General features: G+C 39.4%; 1 protein-coding gene across 37 annotated transcripts in view; it reads right to left on the reverse strand.

Moving 5' to 3' along the window:
- The window catches only part of LOC118414914 (actin-binding LIM protein 1-like), an 85,050-nt gene that overhangs the window by 40,221 nt on the left and 22,965 nt on the right, over positions 1-21,864 (reverse strand). For 36 of the 37 annotated variants that reach the window (XM_035819227.1, XM_035819230.1, XM_035819224.1 and 33 more), the window contains exons 5-8: positions 17,702-17,828; positions 15,160-15,253; positions 13,550-13,594; positions 358-445 (exon numbers count right to left, since the gene is read on the reverse strand). In XM_035819227.1, coding sequence (XP_035675120.1) covers positions 358-445; positions 13,550-13,594; positions 15,160-15,253; positions 17,702-17,828 — 354 coding nt within the window. The remainder of the gene's footprint in view (positions 1-357; positions 446-13,549; positions 13,595-15,159; positions 15,254-17,701; positions 17,829-21,864) is intronic. The other variant, XM_035819216.1, reaches the window with a different exon arrangement.

Here is a 21,864-nt window from a genome sequence, read left to right on the forward strand (position 1 = left end):
TCTTCCCTCAAATAGATTAGCGCCATGGTCTAATATAAGCCACTTGACTTTTATCATTGGTAATGACTTGCAAATGCATTTATATCATTATAGATGAAATCGTTCAAGATTCAAGATGTCTTTACTATTGAAATTTTGCAATGTAAGTGACACTGAATTGCCTGTAATTCACCATGACTTCTAATACCATTTCCTGGCTTGCAAACTTCAAAGTGGTTGTATATTATTTTGTACCCAATTGCTGATATAAATATAGTGATTAAAACAGTGATAATATCATACACAATGTTGTACAATTTTGACAATCTACTAGTAGTAGGGTACGTACACTGGGGACTGTCAGACTCGGAGGCTTACCTTGCAAGTACATCTCCTCACCCTCCCCAAACATCAGCCCACACTTGGCACATTTTGCACAGTGGGGGTGATAATGCTTCTCTCCTGCCTGGAACAACAAGACAACAACACAGAGGTAAGTAAAGCTACCCACCTGATGACAGGAGAGGAGAGAACAGCTACCCGTACAAGGATGGCTGGGCAGCACACACTACGTACTAACTCTTGGCTCTGGGCATGTGTATGTTTTATGCAGTGTGTTTAACTATGCGGCCAATTTGAAATATGATCTGTGACCTCCGCACGTCACCAAAAAAATGGACGTCCTTTTGCTGCGATGATGCAATGCCGCATAAAGAAACGTTCATTCAGGAACAATGTGAAATTTTCAGTTCAGATTTTCAGTGTTAGGTATCAAGGGGAAGCAGACTTGGACTCATTTCTCCAGGGTGACCAACAGGCTACATAACCAACACAGACACCACAGGGTAACGCAATCTACATGGCGACACCCTTGGCCACATGTTTCACATAGTTGTCGAGGATATGTTACCCAAGTTCTGTTTTTCACACCCGGGAGTGGAACAGGGACAACACCCAGAACCTGGCGGTCAGTATCGCCGCTATATTTATGGCTCAGCCTTGCGCATTAGGGCAGTGATCCCTTTCCAGGCCTATGCCCTCACTGTCCCTCCCCAAATGGCACGTAAAAGGGAAAATTGAACCTGTTAAATTAATAGTGTGTGTCTCAACCCCAGTTGAACTTTTGACATCTCCAACATGATAACCTTTTCCTTATTTCTTCATTACAAGTCTAGATACTAAGATTACTGTGAACAGTAAAAAACTTAACAGGTCAATCTCGTGTTATTCCGACACTGGCATGGCAACAGAACCAATAGCTGTAAACTGTAATTTCAGCACTGGGGACAGGGTAATGGTGTTATTGTCCTGACCCTGTGAAGCCGTGACTGGGGTACAGAGTTATAGCTTTGCAAGACCCGGGCAGTGTAGAAGGCCATCTGGACATGTCACCAACATGAGCAATGATTTTTCAGTAAATGAAATAAGCAGATCCCTGGTAGTGTGGATTCATAATGCACATTTAGAACCTAGTACATTATTGCAGAATATCAATATTGTATCTCTTTATTAAGCATTGTATATGATACACAATACAGCATATAGCAACTTATCAGTTACTAAAGAAAAAGCTTGTCTAGACTGTTTTCATTCCAGCAGTTATCATATTCATTTTTAGATTATATTGATCTGCAGCATCCATATATTCAGTGTCTGCATTTTTGGTAGGATATTGCATTTACTGTGGGTCTCTTTTTTTGACTTATATAAAAGATGCAGGTGACCTCAGGTGGACCACAGGTATATCTTAACTTGAGACACTGAATCCAGTGAAACTTCAAAGCATTCCTGTCCCAGGACACCCAAATAGCTGTATGTTTGCACTATTAAGCTGCCTGCGGTACCCTGGGAGGTCATGCCCAATTTAGAGGTTACCTTCAAGGGGACTGCCCACTATGAAGGGTAAAGCTCCGAGCTGTCTCAGGCACGTCCACATGTGTGTGCCTGGCAATCTCATAGATAGCTACAGTGCCTGAATAGCAGCCAACCGATGATGATGAGATCTTCAGAGCAGTATCCAGACTGTGTTTTGATATCAATGTGTTTTCATTTCTATTTACCCAAAGCTATGTACCATTTTCTATTTTGAAAATCATCACAAAAGAAGTTCAAGAAACAAATACATATCATGTCCATGTATAGTAGTTAGGAAACGAATGCAATTGGAAATGACATGGATCAGAAACCTCTTTATCTACGCAAACAGAAATCCCAAATCCAATGGAAAAGCCTCGCTTGCTACATGTTGCATATCTTCAGACTTCTTTTTACTACTGTTAGAAGTTCTTTGATATACAACGTTTCTCCAACTCCATGTCAATAAACCCACCAGGTCCAAACTGTGCTTAAGTCCTCAGGTGCCCAATTGTCTGCACATTTATGGTGCGGAAACCAAACGCAGCAGGAGCCACTTGGCAGCCACCACATCTTTCATCCATGTAGTTTATAGGAGGCAAGTCTGCTTAAAGTAGAGCCCAAACATATCAAGTACAGACATTACCCAGAATACAGGGTATGGGGCACTGTTTGCGAACAGGAAACCACAACTACCACTAAATACCATGTAACAATTGAAAAGCTACTACATGAAGTAAGCAAACACTGTAAGCGTCCAAATATGGACATCAGTAAATCATTGTTCAGGGGATGTGGTCCCTTTCATGAGCTGCCCATGTGACAAACAGAATGTCAGTATACGGACTTAGATGCTTTACATTATACAACAAGCTACCATCTGAGAAATCCATGTGGTACATGTACAAACATGTACCAGGGCCTGTAATATTTTTTGTCTTGCTGCATATAACAAATAGCAGCGGCTACAATATGACTCATGGCGTGTTTTCCAACCTACCATAAACTTGAGTTGATATGTCACCTCAAGTGCCGTCTATGGTAATTAAGTCAGGAATACAATCCTTAAGTTTTGACAGTTTGCTCAGCTGAGCAAAACCATTAAACTTTGCCCAGCAAAACTGTCTGAGTCATTAATAACTGCAGTTTTTGTTCATATTCTAAATTGTTTTGTTTTTTTGTTGGGTTACACTTACGGCAAACCTTACGCAAGACTGTATATCATGTAAAATACTTATTGACAAATGAAACTACACACAATAATCCAGTGCAAATGATAACATGTATCAGGAAAGTTGTGCCTTTAAAAAATTAAGGCTTAACTTTTTCAGAACACTTTGCCATATACATTGTATAAAGTTTTGACTGAAATCTCTTACAATCCAAGTTCACCATACATAGGTAGTTAGTTGTCCTCTAAAAGTACCTATCTGCACCTACAATCATCCTTCATGTGGTTGCAAGCCATTAAAGCCTAACACAGCAGTACCAGTCTCCATATATTCTCACAATAAAAATGTCTTACCAATTTCAAATCCCTTGATGACAAATGCCAGCAAATCAACTGATATAGCAGCCAGGAACATATTAGTCTTTTACGTAGTGATGAGACAGCTCCAAGCAATTCTAAAGCTTGTAAACATCCCAGACATTGTGTATTAAAAAAAAATGCCTACATGTCTAGGCATACCACATAGCCACTGTTTACTACTGTACTTTTACTACTGTACAGAATACACAATGTTTACGCATGATACATGTACATGTAGGAAACAGTAAATGTACGTCAGAGAACAAACAGTAGTCACCTTTAGTGAGTACTAGTAGCCTCTACAGTCCTATAGAACCCACACAGGTAGAACTCAGGTGTCTAGCAGAGATAGTGCTGGTTCAGGAGACAACGCCTGTGTCAAAGTACAGCTGGACAAGGTCAAAGTTCAGCCACCAGATAACGCTGTTTGTCTCTACTATCACAGGGAGTACTGAATACTGTGGTATCCAGGCTGGGCAGCACCGCCAAGAATAAACCCAGGAAAAGGTAGATGACGCAGATGTAGCTAACTCAAAGCAGCCGCTACTAATAGGTATCTTTAGCAGGGCAGGGTTACATTCCAGTTGGACTAGAAGTCAGAAAAACTATTCCTCCCTGGGGTTTGGGTGGGGTAGATCAGTTAGCCTGTCAGCACATACATAGGTGTGCAGGCAATCAAAAACCACCTATCTAAATTAAAAGTATGTCACCTATTTGGGCCACTTCAACAAACGCAAATCCCTTAAAATGTTGAATGTAAAGTGAACTTAATTTTGACTAGCCCGAATTTCCCAACAGTCCCATCAAAAGGCTGCAAAGCAGTTGCTTTATCATGTTTTTGTAATAAACACAGTCAAATTCTTCTTTAAAATTTGCATTTCATCAAAAAAATAATTGTGAAAATCTAACATGTTAATGTTGATATGCAAGCACATCAAACCTTCACAGGACAGGGAAGAACAAATCATTAAGTTATAATTTTACTACATAAAATATGTTGCTGGGTAACGTGGGCAAAAATAAGAAACATATAGTTTTGGGGCACATTTCCCAGACGTTTGCAGATGGCAATGTTGATTGTTCAACAAAAACAATTGGACACCATTAGACACAGTTGATGTTATCAATAGGAAAACAGGATGTCCAACCACAAAACAAGACGTCCAACCACAAAACAAGACGTCCAACCACAAGATATTAAATGCCTGGCTGGCAAGAGCCCTGTTTTACGTCAACATCAAGTGCATCACTTAAAGATCAGAGTGAAATTCAGTTAGAGTAACAACGTTACACGAGATGACCGTGGCAATGAATTTGGATAGGTGGGCTTATATATCATACTAACCTCCAGTCAGAAAAAAACAAACCAGTCAGTCCTACATGCACAGCAATGGGCTGATGTGCATAGCAGAAGAAAAGCAAATCCAGAGAAAGGACTTTTGCACTATATCTGAATCAACTTACAGATGTGCCTTATGAGACAGAGACTGTCATTTTTGTATGGGACAGTTTACCCATAGTCGATGCTGCATGGCAGTGATATCAATTAAGATTATACCATGGTCAGCACTGACCAAGGAAGGCCATATTCATTGGTATTGTTTATTTAAATATTCATGTTTTTTTCCAGCTCTTTTCTCATCTAACCTTCGCACATTTAACTATAAACATGGTTCAAATCTAAGTCATGGCTGAAGAGACATTGACTAGCTATGGTCAAGTACGCACACTTGTTGGTGACAACAGATTCCTGTGGAAGCATGCCGGGTGAGCCTTTGTACCCATCAGTCAGAGGTGCCGGCTGTTTGCTGACAGAAAACTGAGTACACAGCCATGTTTGCTAACCTCTCCAACAGCAGGCAAAGGCCACCTGCCTCCCCTTCACCCCGTGTCACCCTCAAAACAGGCATGGCTCAAGCTTCAACTTTTTTCATCCTACGGCCATACCAGGGTTGTAGCCAGCCTGAAATCATTTTCTGTCCCTTCGATTTTGAACCCTATCAAGCACACAAGGTGCAAGAGGTCGCGTGACATTCCTAGGGGGATTTGTGTATGTTCCCCGGAAATTTTGAAATCTAAACCCTCTGAAACCCTATTTCCAGCATTTTGAGGTGTAAATTTTGCTGGTAGACTAAGCTATGCAACGGCATATGTTTTGGTGGAAAAATTACACAAGGTAGACAGTTTTATCATATCTTTACTTATCAATTTTTGTCCGTCACAAAGGACAGAATGGGCAATTTTTTTTTCCATCCCCAGCTGCAAAATTCCGTCAAAGGATGGAAGGATGGGTACTGGCCCATTTAAGGTTGTTGGCTCTTGGATTAAAAATGTTTTAACTGGAAAAACATAATGACAATGAAGCCTGAGGACTAGGTTTGCCTTGGTGCACTCAGTTTTATGGAGTGAATACAGTCATATTCAAGTTTTCCTCCCTGCTCTATAGCTTTATGATATCCTCTTGATATACTTTCACTTTAAAAAATCTTAGAATGAAATTGGTATGGCCTACTCACTGTTTGGTAGTCCATGCTGTTAATTTTGCATGTTAAATCTGTCATTTCAAGCTTAAACAAATGAATTTGAATTTTCATTAGTTTACATTTCTTTGACAGAAAGGGTGAAATTTTTGTCCATCCCAAAAGCAAATTTCCATCCATGTTCACCCATATACATAATTAACCAGTATGTATACATACATGCAAACTCATATCATCCCATATTTGTCATGACTGCAGAAATGACACAACATGTCCTTACCTCTCTCAACAAGGCTGAAAATGTCGCATGCAAAGAAAAATTGCCGGCTGCCCTAGAAGTTGCCACACCCTCTTTAAAGTTGCATAGAGAATGGTACACTTTGGAAACAGTGCCTGGTGGCTGTTTCAATGTGCTTTGGATATAAGTGTATACGCAGCAACATACAGTACAGTGAAGCCCAAAGGGAAGACCATCGCCTTGTAGTAAGTTAATGTACATGCTAATTGACTTTATCCCATCTTTAGTCCTGACAATACATCTAACATGGACATAAAGGCTGGAAAATCAGTTTTCACTCCTTTCTATCACCCTCCCCCAGAGTGTTGCATGTCTGAATGTCTGCCAAATCAAATTCTGAGGAGAACAAGTAGGTCTGGGAACCTCTCCTGCAATCTAATTCTGTACGGACTGTATGTGTTGTTTCTGGTGGGTTTGTTGAATGTTTCTTTTGTTCTGACAGGAATTCTACAGTCAGGTAGCCATAACCAAGTTGAAAGCTTTGTGTTATCATGCAAATAACTTGTATTCCATTTCTTATGAAGTCATAGTCGGAACTTTGCAATACTATATACTACACATAATGATAAATGTTCTTCTGGACTGTCACTTCAGCACCCAGGACAACACCTAGCCATAAGCTTACCTACATGTATGTTGGTATCATAAACAAATATTAAAACAGTTCTGATACCTTATTCTAATCTCCAAACAGTGTATAAACTTTAAGGCAAAACTCTATTGTTTTTCAAACTGGTCATGCTATACATGTATACACTACAGTGCTGTAGTACAGTATTATGTCATTGATGTGTTGTAGGTGACTGTTCTGTCCGCCTGTAGCACCCTTGTCAAGTAGCTAGTAAGTACAAGTAGTTTCCAATCGGCTGTCTATAAAGGTGACGTTCCTGTCAGTAAGAATTTTTGCACTATTGGAGGAACTGGATGATACCATAATTAAGGGTTTGCAGTTTACTTGGCTTGATTTTCCAAAATTGGCATCCTTCCAAATGTTAAGTGACCAGTGTTGTTTCTCTTTCTATTGAATCAGACAGCTGACATTTGAAAGCATTTTGCTTGGGTTCCTGGCTGCATCAAGACAGTCACTGTTTCTTGTAATTCCGATTCTCTGTACAAACATACTGCAAAACAGCCAAACCCACAATACATCAATAGATGTCACAATAGCAAGTATATGGGAGGCTGAAACAAAGTTTTCATTAGAGGCTGTTAATGTTTTTGAATGTGCAATGCAAACATTTTATCATGGCTATACAAACTGACCTCAATTATTTGCATGATCTAGACCAGAGCCAACTGTAAATGACAAATACAGGAATGGATGGATGGTAATTTTAAAAAAACAAACAAATCAAACAAATAAGAATTTCATGATCATTATGAATATATGGACATTCAAATCTTGCATCATACCAAAAATTATTGTAATGTTTAGAAGTGAATATTAAGAAAGGACTGAAAATATACCTGGTCCAGTAACCTGGATAAGGACAAATATATTGAAGTGTGTAATAAAATTTACTGTCACCACCGGAAGCAATATTTGAACAAAAAGGGATAAAAGCTTCCAAGGGTAATTTTGGTGGGGAATTCACGAGCAATGAGCCAGCATATGGCATATTCCCCAAGAGGACAGCATCAGAATAATTCTGATACACCTGCAGCAATATGGTAGATGGTTCTACAGCTAGAGATCCGTGACCCACATACGTAAACATAAGGGGGGGGGGCAGAGGGAACTGAACTAGGGACAAGCAAAATATGATACATCAGTTTCAACCCTTACTTACTAAAGGAGCACAATAATGGCAACAGTCATACAATAGACCCTCAGCAGATTATACGTTGATATCAATATGGGGGAAAATAAGGCATATTCTAGTAAAATGTAATATTTATCAGCATGTCTATCCTATGGGAACAGATTATTGTTACCAATCATACAATATATAAAGTAGATTTGTGGGCATATTAATCTCCTCCCTACTGTATCCCAACAACCAATACAAATTTGGGACTAAATGGTTAATATATTCTAGACTGTCATCTTCTTTTCTATGCGTAGTTTTAATCACAACAAAAATCAATGTAGAATGGGGATTGATGACCTGGCTCCAAAATGACCTGTCCATATCTTATCTGTATAAAAGAACATTAGTCATTCTCTCTGACATTTAACTGGTTGTACAATTACATATTAAAGAAATCAGTAATAGAACACATAATTTGTCAGCGGTTATTGTCAGGAGAACCTATTCCTTCAAATGAACGACTTGTATAATCCAACATTCTAAAACATAAAACACATTCCCCATACACACAAATAAAGCTTTTTGGATATTTCATGATACTCCTTTTTTGGACAAACTGATGTGTGCTTAATCTTGGGAGAAATATAAATTATGTTTAAGCCATTTAGAGCTATCATTTACCAAATTTTTCCGAATTGCAGAAATATTATGCTCAGTAAAAGTTACAGCACATCATGTTGCACATCTAGGGAATTCATAGTTACACACAGCTTGATTTTTCTCCAATTCATCCATTGAACTGTATCTTTCCTGTATTGAATTTGTGATGGAGTGTGAGAATTTCTGCATCAATCCAATATTACAACAGACAAGCAACGCATCTTATTAGTAGACCCTTCTATTACTGGCATTCTCAACATTATCCAGTAACACCTTGTCAAAGTGATAATGACATCCATATAGGATACTATCATTAAGTTATACCCATGAAACAACATTAGATAGATGACAGTTGGCCACCAGCCATGGTAATAAATGGAAGCAATAATCCATCTGGAAGGGACATGATGATCGCAAAGATAATCAGCCCAAGCACCGGCTACATCTATGTTGAATGTGTATAACATCTATGTTGTATATTGTACATCTGCTGTATGTCTATGTCACAACATGTTGTATGCTGTATATGTATGTTGCATGTTGTACAGGATGGTATATGCAGCTATAATAATTTCTGAAATCAATGTCTGCCAATCATCTGGAAACCCCCACAAAACATGGTCAGGTAAGGAAATTTGGCTGACTATCCTGGACTGTATGCTATGCTGCATTGTGCTGCGACCTGAATTTTGTATGAGTATTCATATGTTTAATCCTTAAATTGGACCATCCTCGTTTTCTTTCATATGTTCTAAGTAATAATATGCATACCTCTACACAAGTGACATAATATTAACAGAATTCCCATAATGGCATTGCCTCCCTAAAATTTAAGACCCTTGGCACACTGACAGTTACATGTAGATTTTTGTAGAACATGGGTTGATTCAGTATCAGTCTAACCTGATGTAACCTCTCATGATAACATCTAGGGAATTAAGACAAAGCTACTGCTGGGTTCATTATATGCCTTTTTTCGCAGAATGCCATTTTCAACAATGCTTCTTACCACAATTATGCCATTACCTCACATTGGAAAACGATGACTATATTTCTATACATCAACTTCACAATACTGACAGAGCTCCAACTAGTTAACCATAATTAGGTAATTAAGTCATCATTGCAGCTAAGAAAATGGTCATGATCAAGTATTACCTCATCATGATTACTGTCTTCTTCATGATGGCAGTAATCTAACCAAACGCTTACCTCTGAGCTAGGTTCCTGCAATGTTACACAGTCCTGTGGCTGTTCACAGTGCGAGGCACCATCACTGGGAATGATCTACCCAACATCACCTGCACCGACTGAGGGGGCGGGGACCAAGATGGCCGACCCAAATCATACATGCATCGCTGAGGCATGCTGGGAGTGCTGGAATATCACTTCGACTGTTCCATTATCAAGTCAAATTTCCAAAATCATTCCCGTATTTTCCAGCTTGTTTGCTCTCCTGGTGTAACTGATTGAATGACGGGAAGGTGGAATTTACTTACAAACTCCACTGGGAGGAATCAGTGATATGGAATTTCCTTCTGGATAGATGATGGAATTTCATTATTCACAGCAAAGTAATTATTGCATAGGGTAAGTCAATGCAAAATTTTGCCCAGTCCTGGACAGGTGAAATGTAACTACATATTTTTTAATAAACAAGAGACATAAAAAGAAACTGTATAGAAGTACTGCTTCAGGTTTTAACCCTCAATAAATTAAAACAGTGGTTGAAACAGTGCTACAGTATGGTAGTAATACATGATTGGAAATGATGTAGTTTAGTCATGACTTTGGTATGGAAAGGTCACCACTTAAATAGCAAAAATAAATTATAACCACTGTAAACATTTCATGATTTACAGTACAGTACCAGTACAGCCGGCTGCCTGCAATAAAAGTGTCTTTAAAATGACCCACAAGAGGCTGGACCAAAATATTCTATAGTCTATAGCTGAACTATGACCTTATATACAAAGACATAACATCTGTCTTTATTAATATTCATTCTACTGTGACAGTTATATAACATCGTAATATAAAGTTATCAGCTTATCATATGCTAGGGACACATTTCCAAACCAGTGCCTAGCCAGGAACTAGAAATATGATAAGAAAAGAAAACAAAACAAAAATGTTTGAATTTAACATTCCTGCAAACAGCCTGGCTAGGCCCTCCCGGTTTGGAAATGCACCCTACCACACAAGTACATGTAAATGATGACAATGAATGATAGGCAATTCATCCTCATCAGATTGTTGCCAAATATGCAGGAGTTAATGGAAACGTAAAATAGACGCAGGACTAGCGCTGACCTATATTCTAGGCTTTGGGTAAATCCCACCCTGATAATTACCATGCAGTACACGTGGGCCCCATCTGTCAGACCTGACGGCGCATTTTCTATCACTTTCCTCTGCAGCCTCTCATCCATGCACAACACCTCTCAGGTCAGAAGGCAGGGGATCCCTGATGAGATGGTGTGGTGCTGATGCCAGGGAAAGTCAAGGGGACTAGGTGACTGGGTTACAAAGACTGACTACTGTACTCTGCATTGCCTGAGCAAAGTGTGTCTTAGATGTATACATACTTCATTTCTGCATCACCAAGGTCTAAATCCAAGCAAATTATACTACAAAAAACATACCAGGAAGCCTAAAATTGACCTTGACCTTCATCTTTCCAACATGTACCCACATACCAAATATCATTATAATCCATCTAGAGGTTCTTGAGCTATGCTGACTACAAAAATCCAGAAACACAGACAGAGGACGCAGAACTATATGTCCATTTTTCAAGGGGATAAATACCACCACTGCGTACTTTGTTACCTAATAAAAACTAGCTAATATAAGCAAGGGCTGTACAAAACATACAACATTGTCCTTCATTTCTGCACCACTAAGGGCAGACAAAGCTTGACAAGCAAATAATACCATTCTATATCTGTCACCTATAAACAACAACTTGAACAAGTACATCAGACCATTTCTCTTAAGCTAGTCTACCTGCACTGATCTTCTAGCCCATACAGACCACACCTTGTCTGATCTCCTAAACAGAAACACGCAATCCTCAATCCTCAAAACACATGCAGAGTCATGATCACTGCCAAGTTCAGACAACAGCTCATCAGTCTTCTTGACGCGGGGCTCCACACTGGGCAGACTGGCTCAACAATACATTCCATCTTCTGTTCATCATTCCACATGCAAAGTGCTGTTCAAAATATTGGGTACCATTTCCAAATCCCCAATGCTACCCATACTTTCAATTTGCCCTGCCTTATTATTAGTTAAATCTGTATGCCTTTCATGCCCGTTACCATACACACAAAAAATTTGATTTTGTGACTACGAGCTTTACCAACAAACATACCTTTAGTAATAACTCCAATGTCAGCCACACCAGCCCTTCTTCTCAATAAGCAGAGTTCGGGCAAATTAAACTGAAAGTAGCAGGTTATTCAGACGCGACCTTCAGAGGTCAGGTCCTTTTGTCCTTTCCCTTCAAAGCCAAGAAGTGCTGAAAAGCAAGCACTCAGTCGCTGTACTGACGGAACAGCAAGCACTCATTCACTGCACTGACTGAACAAGACTGACTCTAACAGGCTCGCTGCCAAACCTATTTTACTTCAGACTCAGAGGGGAATGTTTTCCATCTAGATCCTTCCACAGTCCTTTCAATAAGATGTGACTTGACTATTGAGGACCACATACATGAAAGTACATTTGTGTACAAGTGTGTGACTGTTGTACAGTAATTAGGAATACAGTACAACTTGTCCAAGAAGATCACTTGGGACCGGTAAAATCTGTAATGATTGTGTCGATGGAGAAAATTATCTAAAGGACCACCATTGGTCAGGTGGTCCATATTGGAGATGGTCATTTGTACAGGTTTGACTGAACAATCTGAATTAATTTTGTATGGTCATTAACATATCTAGCTACTGAAAATAATGAATAAAAAATATGACAAGTTCCTGTGGTGACTTTGCATTTTGTCAATAATATCATGCAAATAAGCTTAAAATGTCTCTAATTGCACCTGAATAAAAAAACAAGCAATACGAAGATGACATACAGTTGTATTCCTGTGATCTAAATCGGAGTAAGTTCAAAGAAGGTTTGGAAACAGACACTCAGGATAAACCAAGTCTTGATTTCATGACATCATGTCCAATACTCCAAAGCTGCACATCAGTCCAGATCCTAGTCAATAGCATGATTTCTCTACCATTTCCCTGAATGATATGGACATTGTAAATTCTGATCACGCAAGCTACTGATTATGGCAAGAGATGCACCTCTGAAAGGATGCCTTTGTGCAGAAATGTACATAACAGTACTTAATCATCATCATGGTGTTTTACACATTAACAGAGTGGTTAACAATTTTTTGAAATGAATCAAAGCTTGAAAGTCAAATGGTCCTCAAGCAATAATAGTTTCAACAGCTTCAGTTGCAGCATTGAATCTGGTGAAGTGTGCCCCCTTGTGAAGCTTGTACACACTGCATGTTGAGGGGCTATCCAAGAATCACAAGGAATGTCTTCTTTCACAAGAATGGGTGTTTGGAATGTTGAATATGACCTCAATGCTCACATATGTGCGTATTCATACATTTACAATCATTATTATGGTACCATGAATCCTTGGTTATTCTAATAGAGTGGATCCATATAACAAGCCAAGCAAGAGTGAAGATCAGGGCTAACATTTTGTAACAGCCTTCTGCCAGTTGGATAGCCCATGTCACCTCCCTGGATGTATGACTATCATGCAGACTAAAAATCAAATCAAACTGCATCACAACATCAGAACACTCAGGACAGAGAGAAAGAGAAGGTGGCCGATTCAGGATATAAGAGGAAAGCTTCATCTATCATGGAGTGATCTACAAGTGGAGCATTTGGAGGACTTGATTCTGTCCAAGGAAAAAATCACAGAGCAGCAGATTTGAAGGGAGAGTCAAACCACCCATGCAGCTCACCTCAGAGAAGCTCCCATCATCCTGCAACACTGCCTCCACACTCAACTGTTGGTGCACAAACCAGTGTCAATCTTTGCAACATGCATTACAAGTTGTGCACGTGGTAGTGGTAGTGCAAAACTTACTCATGCAAATAAACAAATAATGTTGGAAAAACACAGGTGCAACACAAAAACAAATACACATGGCATAAAGAGAGAGTGTAATTTTACATGTACATGCAAGAATGGTTGGTCAGACACAGAGGTGTAATACTATGTACACAAAGTGTCATGTACATTGTAGTGCTTTAGATACTATTACTTGTAGTTTCATACCATAATCATGTCACCTCCATGACCATGTCATTTTTCCCGACCTGATATGGTTTTTTGTTCATGTTACTATCATGTAATTGTGGTAAAATCAAGTATGGAATCATTAAATGCTTCATGGTGATCACTCCATGAACATTTGAATCTTGCCTCAGATGTCCAATCTCCATCATATAATTTTTATATACTGTCAATCTCTATGTATCTTCAAAATATCTTCTAATTGGATAACAATGTTCTGACCAAAGAGTTATTACGCTAAATTAGCAATTAAGCAACAGGATATGCATGGTTTAGAAATGGTCAGACGTTTCCTTTAGCATCCACTACCTTTCCTCAGAGACACTGAAAGGTAACAAAAGGTACACATTGATGCTACCTGAAATGTCTGTCTCCAAAACTATATCCAGCTTAAGTAATTTACTATTTTATTACCTGAATGTCTAACTTTCATATATTTTTTGTAATTGTCACCTTCCTCAATACTTAGTAAATACTTGTTATACTTTTCACAGCAGCTAGGTGTCACTGCTGCATCCCAATAAAGTCCCAATTAATGTGGAAGAGTTTTGACTCTTTGGTTACATGTGTCAGCTCCATTGTGTAAAAAGAGCTTTGTTATCCAGCAGTGAATTAACTACAGACATAATGAAACTATTCAATGAAACAGATTGGATTGTCCTCGTCTTTTATCATTTCAAAAGTTCTCTACATTTATCAACCATTGAACACTTGTACATATACATGTATACCGGTTCATCACTGGGGTTGATGGGACGAGGACGAGGGGGGATACAAACTAAGCCATGTTTGGGATTGTTTTCTCACCACAAAAGCGCCACCAACATCGGCTACATATAGTGGTGAGAAGCAGAACTCCAGTTAGAAGCTCTGACGAAGGTGTCTGAGAGACATCGAAACGTAAGCTATGTAAGTACCCACTGGTTGTGTACAAAGAATTTCTCCTTTATCCTATATTCTACCAACCTGATGAAACTATTTTCGGATGTATTAGCTGTGATCCTGGCAATATGGTCTAAATACAGTACAATGTATTTACAACTACCTGGTATCGTTGAGTAGTCAAAAATTATGTGCTTAAGATTGAAGATTTCAAAGACTTTCCAGCACATGTATGTACTGGATGAGCCCACATACAGCACAGCTACTTAGAGAATCACTTGTAATGTTTCTTAGTTTCTATTTCACAAGAAAGTTTTCCATTACTTCTGACAGGATTAGGGCAGATCAAACTGTATTTCTCAAACATTCATCAATTTGAAAGTGTAAGCTTACCTGCAAAACCTTCCCTGTGATATAGGTGAGACACCCGGCACACTTCACACCAAACAGTTGTTGGTAGTCACGCTCACAGTATGGACGACCCTCTCTGAAACACAATTAAAAGTTCAGCATTACCACAAGGACCTCTGGAACAGTGCAGTCATGTGGGGATGTTATACAACACAGGGTTGGGGTTAACAACCAGTAATCTGGGCCTAATTATAATTACTCCTGAACAGAGAGTTAAATAACTGTTGTTTTAACAACAATTGAGAATACTTCCATCGACGTTAAAGAGTTGAACATTTTGTATGACGACACAAATCCATTAGTTGAAAAGCTACACTATATAGGGTACAAAATAGCAATTTGAAATGATGTTTCCTAAAAGAGTTGAGCCTCACATGTAAATGACCTCTTTGAGAAAAAAGTAATTTAGAAATAATTTGCATTTTTCCTCATCTTTTAGCTACACACTCATGCCAACATCAAAGTAATGTCTTGGATTGGTGACAACAACTGTAAAATCATGTTAGTGTAACTTGATTGGTTAGAAAATACTGTTGGCAAGTGTTCCATTTCATCCTGAACAGTAAGGTACAAATTAGTGTGATTTGATTTCCATTCTTCAAGGTTAAACAATTTGTGTGCAAAGCTCTTAAGCTTTAATGGAAGAAAATCACATTTGTTAGCAAACAAATGGATAAAAGGAACATACATTAACAGAATCATCATAGCAGATTTTCTTTCATAAAACTAATTTCTTTCCTCGATTTACAAAAATCTATGTAACCACAATGGTATGAAAATAATTTCAGTAGAGGAATTTCTCTAATAGCAAGTAACACACATGGGGGCAATTTAGCTAACTCACCTTGCAGGATTTTACATGTATTATAAATCAAAGACTTTGATTTATAATTCATGTAAAATCCTGCAAGGTGAGTTAGCTAAATTGCCCCATGTTGTTACTTGCTATCAAGAATATCTGAAAGTTTTTAACCATAAAAGATATGCTGCTTTCTCCTTGATTCTTCTTTCTTTCAAAACCCAGTGAAAAAGCCAACAAACAGTTTGAGGTGGGTGTAAATGTGACACACCCAGACAAGTCCTCCCTCCCATAACATTGACTTTACATGATGTAAACAAGGTGATGTCAGGGCATGCCAGGAATGTCCCAGCCTAGCCAAGACTCTCCACCCACCCACACAAGACTTCTTCAAGTCTTACATCATGGAACACAAGGTGCCTTGTGCTGCGTCTTGTCATTCAGCAGGACAGGCTGACAGGGGAGGTACCGGCATCAATGGTTTGTCTGTAGAGTCTGTGTTATTCACAATACTCTACAGAAAAGCTAACACCCGGGCTGTCCCAGTCATGTAAACAAAGACTCTAAGGTAACAGTCGTCCTTGGACTCTGTTTTGGGTGCTGTTATCAAAAACCTAGAAACCTATTAACCGGTCCAGTGGCCAATTAAGTAGTGTTGACCTTGCGCTGGCTATGTCTTGCGTTTGATCCCCAGCCAAGTTATGATAGTAACAAAAGCTTAAAAAACTTTACGTACTCAGATATCTCTGCTTAGCACTCAGCAAAGATTATTGTTGAAAACACACCTTCCACTACAGTAGTGACTGTAGTTGTGTGGCCCAAGGGCTATCAAAAAACAGATGGGTGATGTCCTATGCACCATCCTGTCATACAAGTATGGAAATAACTTTCTTAAAACATGAAATGTGTTCTGCTTACATGTACTTTCAAATGCTCATTCTGAGCTCTTTGGCAAATAAACAAGTTATTTGGAGAAGATTAGCCCTTTCCCTGATAGGATTACACTAAGAAAACCTGAGCCATGTGACATCATAGCGCCACTAATGCAGTGAGCATCCATTTCTTCTCCTGAACAAAAATGTACACTTGTGTGTATTGAGTATTATCCATAATATCAATTCTCAGAGTTTCGTCGGTTTCACTGACAATCTAACAGTATCTAATGAGATTGACTGATGCAGTATCACTATCAGTAATCCTGAAGGTATGCACACTTCAGATATCCAGGTGGTCAAGACATTCCTAAAGACATTGGTGACACCTTTTCTTAATACCTGGGGGTCTTACTTAAGGTATTTGGCAGAACTTTGAGAGTTGTCCTTGCATGTGTAGCAGGGGATATGACATGTGAGCTCCTTGTTAGAAGTTTGATGTCATATATAGGATGCCTGACAAATCAAATCTGCTGGTAATATTTTTTCAATTTTTTTTTACCTTTCTACGTCTACTAGATTAAGTTTGTGTGTGTGTGTGTGTCAGTGTGTATTTGTTTGTCTGAGCGTGTACATGTGCTTCTGAACAGTATAACAGCCTCAAGAAATCATGATATTTGGAATGTTGGTAGGGGTGGCAAAGGAAAGGTTTAGATTATGGCTAGCAGCTTTCAAGAAGCATGATTCAATCAAGAAAATAAACTATTACACTTTCTGCCCTTCAATAAATTTGCACATCTGTATTCTACAATGAGGCAACAATTCTCCAACTTGACAGTAACTATGCACTTACTTTCCCATATATTCTCCAGCCAGCATACAACCACACTGGGTGCACTTGAAGCACCACAGATGCCACTGTTTATCCAGAGCGAGCAAGGCTTGTCCCGACTTGATTTCATCTCCACATCCCGCACAGGCTGAAAACGAGGGGAAAAACACAACATCGTCATCGTCGGAAAAATCCGTCATGGTCCCCGTGGAAACTTTCCGAGCCATCTTGTCTGACCGCAGCAGTCCGCAGACCAGTTTGGTCAGTGCGAATGTCAGACTCCAGAGCTCGCTAGCAGCAGTGTTACTGAGATCCGCTGGCATAGCTCACCACTCAACACTGGGTTCACCCCTCTTTATCCCACCCTGTAACGTAAGCAAGACTATTTTGGTGTGGCTGGAATCATGCGCAGCATAGCCGCGGGGAAACGGTAATCAACAGCTATGGGCGAAGATAAGACATGACATCATTACGAGATGACAAAACTTTGCTGGTATGGCTCTTATGAAAGTTTAGCCTTTGGAGTTTATCTCACAAGTCTTGTTGAATAGAATGCATGCCAGACATTTAATTCCAGACAGACGTTACAAATTTAAGACAGACTTTACAAAATTAATGTTACATCATTCTTTAAATATTTCGACTTGTTTTAAAAATGATACGGGACATATGCATGTACTGTAAATCATGGAATCTAATGTTTACAATCATTTTATTGACCTCTTACCATGAAATCACAATACAATATGAATGACTGTTAGTTTGTTATAGAAGTGTTTCAACAGAATTGTTTCAACCATGAACTTAACACACAGCAAAAATCTCCTACTGCAAAATAAAACCACTGCAAAAATAAACATTTACAGTACTACACCTCAAACCATTTTGCTTATGAGGAAAGATATTGCTGGAATGTTTCTCTATTAGTATGAACGCATGAGGAATTGCTTGGATAACTGATATAATTGTAACCCAGTATGAGCCAGGCACAGATTGTACATATCTCCAGAATGTCCCACATGACTTGGAGTCAGACCCAGACAGTCTGACATGGAACATACCACTCATCAAATCACACCCCTTAAATATTCCTCCAGCTACTTAATGTTCACACCTCCTGTAACTACAGCATCCTGCTGCCTGTTCACTGCCATGAGAGACGGACATGAAACAAACAGCCAGGCGACCTTTACACCCCTTCAACTACCAACAAGTCGTTACTTTCTTGTCAAGTTTACATCGTTTAACGTTGGAATAAACATCCGACTAGGTCTTTACACATCGGATGGACTGTGTTGAGCAGCACTTTACATTTGTTTAAGGAATTACACATACATTGTACAATGTATGTTGCACACCTCTTATACACATCATGTAGGTATGAAAAACTCTAGACTAAATAGCTTATAATTATAGTCTTCACTCTACCTCAATCCCTCATAGATTGGGATCTTTTTAAAAATAAGTCATTACTCAATAATGAATAATTGGGCTTTTCAAAATGTTCGTCCTCTTTATTGTGAAACTTCTAAGGACCAGGATAAAACAATTTCCAGTAACCTCACTGACCCAAGCATAAACCTGATCACGGTGGTCACGTTGCTAGGGTATTATCCGCGTTGCCAGGTCAGAGTGCTCCGCCCACAATTCGGCCCGCGCGAGCCGTGGCGGTGTGAAAAAAACAACACAAATTTCATCCAACATAACGCACGATATGATTATCACATCAGGAAAAAATTATATGCACACGAAAATTACATTAGTTCGCCTTAAAAAGATCTCAATTATTTGGGATGACCATGTGCAAAACGCTTCAAATCGCCCGCTGTTTCATGTGCGTATTGGAGGTCGTTTTGGGTCACTGAACTTTGAACTTTGAATTTAATGCTCTATTTTACGCACCTGGCAAAGCTTTGACCTATGCTTTAGACTTTAGGACCTCTAAGAATATTCCACCTTATGCAGTTTTAAGTGTCTACGACTTTTTAGCTAATTTTGTCACATTTTCACTACGTTTTGTCCCATAGTTCCACAGCGATGGAAGAGAATCGATTGATTTTTCTCCAAGATGGCGGCGATAGTTTTTTCTTCACGATGAAGTTTTTCTGGTCAGCTTAAGTATAAACTATCGGTAGATATGGCTCAAAATACGAATCGTACGTTTTGTTAAGATTTTCACGTGGAAGAATGGCTATGCTCTAGACTTATAATTAGGTTGTCGGCGAACATCAGAGTGGTTTTTTCTCGCCTCCGTACGTCCTTACAACAACATCTTACCTGGGACGGCAGTGATATGGAAATGAGCTGGCGTGGCCCCATTGTTGTCGTCCCGGGCGCGAAATTTGAGAGAGAATCGGCTGTAGCAAATTATTTGTACAGTTTGTTGTGTCTGCAAGATTTAAGCTACCAATAATTCTACAAGATCTTTAGTGCACTTTCGCAGCTGCACTTTCTCCCTTAGTTAAGATTATTTAAGAAATTTTGAACGAGGTCCCAAATTGTAAAATGGCGTCTTTTGTAAACAAAAGAGAAAACCGGTTTCATCCGGTTCCGCTGTCAGGTAACAACACTACATATCTGACCCCCTACTTCACAAAAGTTTGATCTACTACTGTGCTTCTTTGATAGTTTCTTTGTAGTATTGAACCGTTTTCATTTTTCTACCAAGGGCGCCAAAAGTTGAGTTTTTTCGTCTAGCGTATGCAAGCCGATAGCACATCAAACGCTTGGGTGTGTAATGTTACGAAGCCTAGTGAATTGCGAGATTCTGTTACAAAATTCACGGCAATATGAAATTGTTTCTACAAATAGCGGAGAACGAAGTTTTTTCTTCATTTTTTAGTTATTTTGTAGGACAGGACTAGACACGCCGGTTCGTGAATCTTTATTTGAAGACGCACTTTGTCGAGAGGTCAGTGTGTATTACGTTCTCCCGTGTGCGGTAAGCTTCCGTGCAAATGTTCAAAATATAGATTTCACTTCACCAAGAAACTAAACTGGTGTTCTGTCGTTCAATTGTGTGTGTGCGTGTGTGTGTGCGCGTGTGGAGTGAGAGAGAGAGAGAGAGAGAGAGAGAGAGAATATTAGACTTCCGTAGGAATGGCCGGGTTGTGTTTATATTACGGGCGGGCGGGCGGACTCTACGCCGCCCCCGCTGAATCTTGCATCTGCGCCCGGCAATGACGCCGGTCACGGTAAGTTGGGTGAATTTTCATGGTGTTGCGGTTGCTATGCTTTCGTCCGTGTTACCATGCGTTTTATTACTACTTCAAATCCATTCTATAGTATAAGGCATAATTTAAACAAAGAAAATTGCGGGGCAAAGGACGCCAGTTTGAAGTTTACCATGTAATGCCCAGCGTACTACCGATATCGATAAATTCGCCACGTCCGTCAAGCGCTGGTATGGACCTAGTTCATTTACAGAATGACGAGAATATAAGGAGTTTGCTATTTGAGAGAACACGTTTATCAAAACACGTAGGTTGCAATTGAGTGTGTGTGTGTGTGTGTAAAAAAAGGCAAGGATAATTGTCCGGGTTGTGTCTGTAAACGGTGGCCACTGCTCCGTCCCAAGCGTGACCCGGGAGTGACGGTAACTCCTTCGATCTTTGCTCACCTAAGGTTTAGTTTTAGCATGTTGGGTGAATATAATATATAGACAAATATATAGTTCAGAAAGAATTAAAACGGTGGTTTCAATGCCGAGCTCCAGCGTGAGAATGGCCGACAGAAAAGCTCAGGTATTGTTAACTTGGTAAGCGGAGAACAATGGGGGGAGGAGAAAAGGCGCGCATATCAAAGGAGCAAGTTCGCGTCAAAAAATAGCTCCACTTGGAGCGATCAAAACAAACGTAATCCCCGCCTACAACGGCGTAAACCAATCAGCTATTGTTGCCAGTAGTGAAATGGATGATTGACATTGATTTCCTCATCCATATGCATGATTTGCGAGTGAGGATTTTTGAGGGCCTTTTTGACCACCGTGGATTACCCAAGCTTTCTTTGAGCGGCTGATCACTGGTATGGGACATACAATTTTTAATTTTTCGTTGGATACCTGAGTGATAAAAATGTTGTAGAATCTTTTTCAACATGTTCTCCTTATTTCTGCTACAATAGAAAACTGTGCTTGACCCAAACCTAAAAGGGCAGTTTTCAGGAGCACAACATTTATTTTGGAA

Source organism: Branchiostoma floridae, chromosome 4 (assembly GCF_000003815.2).
Source record: "Branchiostoma floridae strain S238N-H82 chromosome 4, Bfl_VNyyK, whole genome shotgun sequence".
Taxonomy (NCBI): domain Eukaryota; kingdom Metazoa; phylum Chordata; class Leptocardii; order Amphioxiformes; family Branchiostomatidae; genus Branchiostoma; species Branchiostoma floridae.